At 34.0% G+C, this 10,244-nt stretch overlaps 1 protein-coding gene across 1 annotated transcript; it reads left to right on the top strand.

The window, feature by feature from the left end:
• The first annotated feature begins 1,282 nt into the window (after positions 1-1,282).
• On the top strand, positions 1,283-4,650 carry LOC114727546 (uncharacterized). Its single transcript, XM_028914249.1, has 5 exons — positions 1,283-1,790; positions 1,925-2,071; positions 2,526-2,609; positions 3,470-3,804; positions 4,036-4,650. Exons 1-5 carry the CDS (start codon positions 1,283-1,285, stop codon positions 4,648-4,650), a joined length of 1,689 nt encoding a protein of 562 aa, XP_028770082.1.
• Positions 4,651-10,244: the final 5,594 nt, after the last annotated feature.

The following is a 10,244-nucleotide window of genomic DNA, read 5'->3' on the forward strand; positions in this document are numbered from 1 at the left end:
ATAAATATCTTTTTTTAAAAATAATAATCCTACTACATAACCCTAGATATCTAATTAAACCTAGAGAAAACTTAAGTCAAGTTAATTAGGTCCATTATGTTCAGTTAGCCACTGAGATTATGTCACCTGTGTTAGCATTACACATCATTACTTAACCTAAGAAACCATCGTTCATTTGTAAGGGGTGGGGTTTCAATTATCATCAAGCAGACCTTCCTTAGAAGGATTCAGTTTGATAGTCATCTTGCTGTGTGCATGGTTTTCTATAGATGCAACCATACAAGCAAAGCACAAAGGCCTCTTATCAGTTCTTTCCCTTTTCTTATAAGCCTCCTTTGAACTTCTCTCCTTCGACCAAAATCATTTTCTTCTTTTGCCTTCCTCTTATCCACCGTTTTCATCCACTCGTTGCAAATTTACATAACCAACTTCCAATGCAGCTTAAAACTCAGCACCCTCTCTCTTAGTGTATTGCATTTTTTTTTTGTTACAGCATGTTTTCCTTGGATTAGGCTACCCTCTTATAAGAAAGCATTTCACATTTGCTTCTTCCTCTCTTCTTTCTCACTCTTCTCTTCTGCTGCTTCGTCTTAGCACCTTTCATTGGCTTCTCTTTCAATCTGCTCCATTCGTGCAAGTTTCTCGTCTCAGCGTTCCTCTGATTTCTTTCTTTCAGTTTTCCCCCTTTTTTCTTATTTCATTCTTTTCCTTCCAATCTATGTACCACTCTAAGTTTCGTTGACCTTTCTTTTCAATTTTCAAAGGGGATTGACCTCCAGAATTATACTTGCTTCACTTACTGACACTCTAGAGTTCTTGGATTTTGCCTTTGCGTTTGCCCTTGCATTTACTCACATGACTTGCCAACTATATCGAACTGAATAGTGAATCCTTCCAAGGAAGGATTTCTGGGTTTGGCTTGATGATGATTGGAACCCGACACATTACAAATAAACAGTTGTTTCACAGGTTAAGTGACGTGAAACAGTAATACAGGTGGCATAATCTCAGTGGCTAATTGGACATAATGAACCTAATTAACTTGACCTAAGTTTTCTCCATTAAACCCTAATAAACCATTATTCCCATATTCCTTGCATTAATTGATTCTCACTTGATTTATCTGTATCCTTTCTCTTAATTATGCATCAGATTTGTGCGTGTATGTTTGCGTACTATACGTATCAATCAATATATATGTGTGTGTGTCTGTGTGTGTGCACGCATATATTAATGTATGCTTGCATGCTGGTTGTTGACACAAGAATTGGCGATTACAGAGATGAGGAGAGGGGGAGAGTCAGAAGAATTAGAGATGGGTACTTTGTACAAGTATATATCTGAGGACCAGTGGCATGATGCAAAAGCATTCATTGAAAGCCATCCTAGGGTCTTGGACGTAGAATTTGCAACTTCAATGCGCGAAACGCCTCTTCATGTAGCTGCAAAGTTTGGCCGTCAGAACATAGTAAAGGAATTGGTGAAATTAGTTCCAAAAGACTATCTTGAAATACGTGATGCTTGTGGTTGTACTCCGCTTGCAGTCGCTGCATCATATAGTGGAGTCATCCCAATTGCAAGCTGCTTGGTCGAAGAAAATCGCAGAGCACTTAAAATTCCATTAGGAGACTATGAGTGGAGCATTCCTGTCACAATGGCTTTTCGTATTGGCCACAACCAAATGGGACGTCATCTCTATTTTGCCATTGGTGATGATTTGCAAGTCTTCAAAGAAAACCCCATTGTGGGTCCTTTGTTCCTTAGAACCTGTTTCATGACTGGAGAACTTGGTAAAATAACTTCTTGATAATTATATTAACAAAGCATAATATATGTTTCATTTTCATTTGTTTCCCTGTCTGTTTATTTATGTTGTTATTTTTGGCATTCCATCTTATGCTGGATGATTATGACATATGAATAGGTATTGCTTTGGACTTGCTCCAACGATGTAGAGAGCTGATTTTTGCTGCTGATCATCTGTACTCAACAATTGAGCACATTGCATTCTATCTTTCCGATTCTCTCAACAAAAGTCACCTTCGGTTCTGGAAGCAATGGGTTTATCACTGTTAGTGCATGCCACTACTATTAACTGTCTATTTTTTTCTCTCCTACAATTTTCTACATGTTTTTAATTATATATGAGCCAAAGTACTGAATTACGATTATGAGAGCAATGATATTTAAGTTGAAGTTGTTTTAACTCCACTTGTGTATAATCTCATTTTCGTCATGATAGAGTAAAGAAAAGAGCTTAAAACTGAAGTGAAAAAAAACAGAGAATGAACTTCATTAACGCTAACAGGTATAGATAAATGTCATGGAATCATAATATGTAAACATATTTGACAGTGCATGATAGTGTATGTTTTATTTTAGTAGGATGAAATAAACAGAATAATCTCAGAAAAAATTGAATAGCTTCAAACAAATTCTTGTCCTTCTGGTTATTGATTTTATCACTTTTGCTATTTTAAGAAGCTAAAGTTTCTCTATTTCTTTGATCACTTTCTGGGTGGAAGATATCAAAATACAACCAGCCATGGCCACTAATCAAATCCGTGTAGACATGCAATCAAAGGACGAGATGAGTAGCAGGGCCGAAGGTATTATATTCTTTGTCGGTTGCTTGGAAGATGAAATCTAGTAATATAGCAAATCTAATCCTACCTACAGTCTTAATTATAAGACCTCGTTTGTACAACATATATATTAAAATATGTAAAGAAAATTTTATTTTATGTAGAAAAATTTATCAGCAAGTCGTTATAATTTGCTTTAATTTTAATTCCATTAGAGATCTGTAGTTTTGTTTTTTTGGAATTAAGCTCTCATAGTTTAATCCATTATGGGCGCTCAAACTTAAATGTAAAAATTATCAATTTTAATTTCAGATTTGATTTAAAATAGAGGAAAACGGACTTGTGGATTAAATTTTCCCTTTATTTATCATACATGAAAGTGAGTTATGTCAAAATATAAAATTTGAGAATGAAAATCAATTTGGGCATAGTGATGTTGACCTTCTGTTTTTTCTTTTTTGGGGGAACGAGATGCTGATCTTGATTTATGCGTAAGATGCCAAATGTTGCCATTTAAGTTGAACCTAACTTTGATGCAATGCAAGAAAAGGATAGACCCATATGCACATATGTGTGTGCCTGTAATCTTTTTGAATGATTGCACTGACAAAATTCCATCTCAATATATAGGACTAAATCTACTGCAACGACTCATCTCCTTCATTTATAATTTGCTCGGTATGCATGCTCAAAATTTTCCCAAAACTTAAATTAGTTACTTTTAAGATTTTTGTTCTCATGATTAAACTCGGCCAATATCAAGTTTTATTTGAGTTACCAATTGTTCAGGGATGAAGGAAATACATAAGCTCAAGTTGCAAGTCATACACGAGCAATTGAAATTCTAGAGCTGGCTTGTAACAATCTGACATTTCTGAATGAAGATAAAAAGCGTATGATTGGAAAAGCACTGTTGGCAGCTGCTAAATCAGGGAATGTTGAGTTTTTTAAGAAGGTATCAACAGCAAACCCGGAATTAATCTCAATGGTCACTTTTTCCCAACAAAAGGAGAATGCTTTCTTCAGTGCTGTTAAATATCGTCAAGCCGAGATTTTTAACCTCCTCCATGGGTTTCGCTTTAAGAATGTTGTGGCAGCAATGTTCCTTGAGAATAACAATAACTTGCTGCACACAGCAGCGAAGTTGGCTCCTCCTTCCCAACTTTATCGCATCCCTGGCGCCGCTTTGCAAATGCAAAGGGAATGGCAGTGGTTTAAGGTTAGAAGTCAAATTAAATGCTTTTGTGTGTGCATGTGTGAGGGAGATTAACATATAAATTAAAATCATTAAATCATGCATCTCCCACCTCTTTGGACCTAATAATTAGCAGGTGAGGGATTAAATTCAACAGGAAATGAGAGATTAATTCCATTATCCTAGATGTAACAAATATTTTAAGATACAATCTGTCAGCACTTTTATGCTACTTCTTTCCTTTTTTCAATATAGGCAGTACAGAGTATGGTGAATCTTGGAATTGAGCGTCGTCATAACAAAGACAAGTTGACTCCTCTGGAGTATTTCAGAGAAAACCACAAAGAACTCAGGAACAAAGGCGAGAAATGGATGAAAGATACTGCAACTTCTTGCTCAGTTGTTGGCGCCCTAATTGTCACCATTATGTTTGCTGCAGCTTTTACTGTTCCTGGTGGAAATGATCAAACATCTGGGCACCCAATATTTTTGAAGGAAAAATTGTTCAAAGTTTTCTTAATTTCAGATGCAGTGTCCTTGTTTGCTTCTACTTCTTCTGTGCTTACATTTTTAGGAATTCTTACATCACGATATGCAGAAGATGACTTCCTTTACTCCTTACCTACAAAATTGATCATAGGCCTCTCTGCACTTTTTCTCTCAATTGCAACTATGCTGATAGCCTTTTACTCAGCAATAATCATCATGTTGCAACAGAAGTCATCACCTTTTTTGGCTTTTCTTCCTGTTATTATGCTTGCTAGCGTGCCTATAACTATCTTTGTTGCATTGCAGTTCCCTCTTCTTGTTGAAATAATTTCTTCTACGTATGGTCCAGGCATCTTCCGGAAGGTGGAGAAGTGGCCATGAAATGTGTGTGTACTTCACATCTTAGTACTTTATGTATTTTCTGTTGAATAAGAAATTCTTCATCCCCTCGAGTTTAAAGCACCTGGTTTTATTTTTAGCTTGAGTAAGGGCATAAGTTGGGGATGCGTGTGTATCATCAACCTTTGCACATTCAGATCATAGACATCTTGGTGTCTCATTATGCCAAATTAATTAATTTTAAAGTAGTGTATGCTTTTTAGCTAGTTTGCTTCATCCCAAATCTCCATTTTCTCAAAAACTCCAATAATCGTGCTTTTGGAAATATATCAGGATACATGGGCCTATTACAAGATATGATGCGCCTATTATAGTTTGAATAACCCAAATAAAGTCGAACCATTTAATTTTAAATTAATAAAAAGTGTAACAGTCTAATTTTATTCATGAGCATTTTTCCATCACTAATAAGAAATTTCAGTAAGCAGAAAGTTACAGTTGAGATTTTTTAACATGGATGTATTATCTTGTCCATCAGTTATTGTAGTATAAGTAATTATTTTTTAAATAGTATTTATATTAAATAGAGATAAAATTAAAAAAATTGTTATTTTAAAGGTAAATTAATACAGTTCAAGATTCGTTTTTTCTGGGATGAACTGTGTATTTTAATTTCTGAATCTGCGAGAATTGGTGATTACAGTGATCAGGGAAGAGAGGGACAAGATTTACATCATGGTACGGCACTTTATGATTATGTAATAATTCTCTACGTTCAGATGTCAATGGGGGCTTAGAAGATATAAAAAAACTATTATTGTTTAAAAAATTATCAATTAAAAATAATTTATCAATATACCATGACAAGTGCTTGCTATTGACATCCTGGATTATGCCAGTTGCACGGGTTATATTCTCGAGTATTGAATCGGCCGATCCGAAATAGAACTCAGCTAAATATATAGAGGCCTCAGCTAACTCTCTGTTTTGTCATTCCCTTCTTCCAACAACTCACGGGCATCAACGTCGTCATGTTTTACGCTCCTGTCCTTTTCCACAGTCGTGGCTTCGGCGACGATGTTCTTTCATGTCCGCCGTCATCGCCGTAGCCGTCAATGTCATGGCCACAATGGTCTCAGCTAACTATGATGATTGCCTTTCCCGCAACCATAATGATCATGTTGCACAGTAAACCATCACAGTTATGGGCTCTTCTTCCCGTTGCTATGTTTGCTGGTGTTCCAGTAACTCACTTTGTATTATTATAATTCCCTCTTCTTGTTGAAGTAATTTCTTCTACTTATGGTCAAGGCATCTTCAAGAAGGTGGAGAATTGGCCATGAACTGTGTGTAATTCAAATGTCTTACTACTAATAGCTATATGTATTTTCTACTGAATAAAATTTTTGCTCATGAATCTTAATCTTAATGTGTAATAAACCAGCTGCTTTTATTTTTAGCCAAGTCAGATGTGCGTAGATCAGCCCATATTTAGAACATGCACGGGTATATCCATCAGAGCCTTTCTAATTCAACAGAGTATATCCAGTGGTAGCTAGAACACAACCAGATTCCATCATATCCCACGAAGTTCTTTCTTAACAAGTAAAATTGATCAGATTAGATCCAGGAGGGACCCATCGTAAATCATCCTTAACCTTGCCCCCATTAAGAAATTAAGAAATTAAGCCACAGCGAGTTGTGTCAGAATTTGGATCGGAAAAAATAATTTAATAAACATTAAAGCATGAAGGAAGCAAGCAGCCAGCTGCTAAACCAAAATAAAAACGACTTTTAACGACTTTAAAAGAGTCATAACTAAAAGTCTGGCTTTCATTTTTCCCTTAAAAAATTAATATAATTAGGAAAAGCTACACAATATATTGTTCACGTGCGTGTCAAGAATAACGTTAATACGAGGTGATCGGAAATAATATCTCTTTGTAACGTAATTGGATTACATGCACCTAATTACGTTGATACCCTTACGGCTAAGATAATTACGTTAATCAATACCTATTGATTAATGGTTGAATTAACAAAGAGTTTATATAATTTTAAGTTGTGCCTAATTGAAAATTACTGCAGCGAACAAGGGCATATTGTAGTATTCAGTTTGCACAAATCCAAACAGGCACAAACAGCAGTCAAACATGCTGTACTAGTTTAGAACTTTGGTGCAAAATTAGTAAAAATAGAGGTTTGCCGAAGATATGCCGCATCAGTTGCTCATCTATATATATATATATATATATATATATATATATAGAGTTTTGTCTTTTATAAACAAATATATAGATAGATTTGTCTTTTGTGTGTGTGTGTAATCATCAATTCAAATCCAAGCCATTTGCAGAAAGATATGCAAATGTGTGTTTTTTATAAAAAGAAATAGTCAATTTTGTTTTCTTTTTCCTTTTTTTCCCCTGTTTTGGCAACAAATCAGGATCCTTTCCTTGGTCTCCAATTATATATGAAATATCTGAAACCATACGAACACGTAAGGAATATACGAAAAGCCTATAAATATAGAATGTGTGAAGAGTTAGTGAAGTGTGAGAGAGAGCTGAAAAACCAGAAGCAACAAGTTATTATATTGCCACCTTGGTAAACGCAATATTGATTAGTATGTTTTAATTTCAAGAAGGTGAAAGAGTGGCCATGAACTGTGCAGGTAATTAGTTCACATCTTACCATATACGAGTACGTATGATTTCCTATTGAATAAAAATTTTCCTCCTCTTGAATCTTAATCGTGTAATAAGCCAATATTGCTTATATTTTTAGCCTATGCTGGAGGTGTGTATATCACTTTAACAACATCTACAGCACTTCAACTAATTTTAACACTGTTGTATTTTTAGGAATGAACATTTTAAGATGGACTAGTTAAATTTCACAGACTAAAATCATGTGTTTAAAATTGGAGGAACCAAAACTAAAAGGACGAAAACTTATATTAACCATAAATTTAAATTGGATGAATAGTCCAGCTTTATTCACAAGCCTTTTTTTCTTCGGTTGAGGTATTACCATCGCTTTTTTTTTTTTGGCCAAAATTGCCATCGCATTTAAGAACCTATAATAAGGATCATATTCTTCTTTTTAGAGGGTAACTTTTGGGCATCATGGTTGAGGGATTTAAATTAAAAATCAACAATAAATTTTTGTTATTTTTAATTACAACCTCTGATCCTTAATATAAGACTAGTTGACTAATTTGAGTAGATTAAAAAAGCTAGTTAAATTAGTTATTTGTAATAAATAGATATTATCTTTTCTAAAATATCCTTGCTAATCAAGTGTATTGGTTAGAACTACCATTACCATAAGAACTACCTTAAAATAATAGATAAATATGGGAGACAAAGTATATTGAAATCTTATAATCAGGACCAAAATAAAAGCAAATGGATTATTATATTAAGTACTAGAGGTAGTACAATATAAGTGTAGTGAAATTATTCGGTGGGAAGTTGGGACCTTTTCTGAGAACCTATTTTCATCCTCAGGTTCACACGAGATATAACTTGTCAATTTCATTTCAAAATAATTGTCACTTTAATTTGGTGTTATGGTAAGGGGTGTTCATTGGTAAGCCTAGGCAAGGTGGGGCCCCTGTTCGATGCTCAGTCCAAATTAAAGGATGAGCCGGTTACAACCAGCAGTTGTAGAAGCCTTAAACATTTCAAGTTGAGCAAAGGTGAATTTTCTATTGGTGACACCCTACCCATACTATATGTGGAAAAAAAAAAATCTCCAATTATATCTAAAAATACATTTCATAATTTCATACCCTGAAATATTTCAAAATAAATCAACAACTTGATTCCTGAATTTTAAAAGACTACTCTATGTCTTAACAAATATCCATACTTCAAGAATTAAATAACATACATAATTATTAATATATGAGAAAGTAAACAATTATAACAAATATAGGTAGTTATGTCATGATGTTAATTGTAACAGTGGTTAAATCAACCGTAGTTCATGGCACAACGTTTGGGCTTCGGAGCTCTTGTCTGTTTTTAGTTTCGTGGCGTCTGTTGGCTTTTGTTCTCTTTTTGTTTTTGTGTCTGTATTCTGATTTTCATACGATGAAGTTCTCCCTTCCGGTCAAAGGAAAAATAAATAAATAAATAATAACCATGGTTCGCTGTGATATATTGATTTTTTTTCCCCAAAAAAAAAAGAAGCACAATGCCTCATTTCTATTCATCTTTTCATAAAATATAAATAATTAAAATTGCCGACGGGGTTCTATGCTCTCTGTTTTCGTATGATGATTTATTGGATTCTGTCACATACTAATTTTAAGCCACAGGACAAAGACAAAGTTCGTCAATTTGTACTCTTTCTATGCAGGATTTTCCCCTAGTATTGCACCAGGAATTTTGATGATGCTCAACTCCTTTTCAAATTATGATATTTGTTCTTCTCATAGTGATTTAATTAGGAACTTTTTGCTATTTTTCATTTCTAGTTATTCTGATGTATTACTGTAAACATTAATTTTTATTGTTTATATATGTTGTCTTTTTATAAATTAAAAAAGAAAAAGAAAAGAATTGCTGGCGGGTCAGTTCGAACGGCCTTTTTTAATTTATTATTCTTATTCTAGTTCTCCAACAATTAAATATAGGTCAAACCAAATGAATAAAGAAATGAACATTTATTCATTTAACTGCGCATAAAATTTTTTTTTCTTTTAATTTAGAAACTATATTAGAAATATTTTGTAATATATCATTGTGGTAATTGTTACTACCTCCGATACCTAATGTAGTAATTGGATTCTTATTTTTTAAAATCAAAATAAATTTTTCAACTGGCTCTTTTATAATGTAATGATATTTTTTTTTAGCATGCAGGTCAATCCTATTTTTTACTTATTATGCTTGAAGAGGTTGGTGTTTTTTTTTTTTGGGGGGGGGGGTGGGGTTAACCCTTGTAATTGGTCAAGTTTAGTTCATGAATGGAGGCATGGATCATTCCCCTACGTATGTTTGTCAGATTGGAGTTGCCTTGTTGGAACCACAGGAAACAATTTAAATTGTTTAATACCCAGACTTCGTCCGCACAGTTCAAACTTTCGGCGGAACGACGTTGGAAAACCAATAGAGTCAGAGTGGTGAGGTGTATAACTGGAACCCAGTAGCTTGAATAATCGGAATTGTAAGCCCAACATATCCATAGAGTTACAAGAGAAGGTAATAATCGGAACGACGTTGGAAAAGCTGAAGTTGATTTTGGTTAAGAAACAGTGCCATACCAGACCATTAATTTTAACTAAAATAACGTAATTGCTTTTTTGGCATTGAAACGTTTAGGTGAGTTGGATCTCAATAGTTCATCAGGATTAAGATATGCTTCCAAACTTATAGAGTGTTTATAGAGATATTTATAGATCACCTACTAACAAGATCTTCTCATCAATAGTAGGATTTTTTTTTGGCCTTATCAGTAATAGGATTTAAACTCACAACTTTATAAATTATGAATTAATTTTTTTATCAACTAGACTAACTGTTCTGAATAATTCTTGATAAATTAATGTAGTTGAGGGGGTGTTTAGCAATCTCCAAACCATGGTTTCAGAAGCACTTTTTCTCAAAACTAGGTAAATTCCTTCA

The sequence above is a fragment of the Neltuma alba genome, unplaced genomic scaffold (genome assembly GCF_004799145.2).
Source record: "Neltuma alba isolate B1F8T4 unplaced genomic scaffold, ASM479914v2 tig00012484_pilon, whole genome shotgun sequence".
NCBI lineage: Eukaryota > Viridiplantae > Streptophyta > Magnoliopsida > Fabales > Fabaceae > Neltuma > Neltuma alba.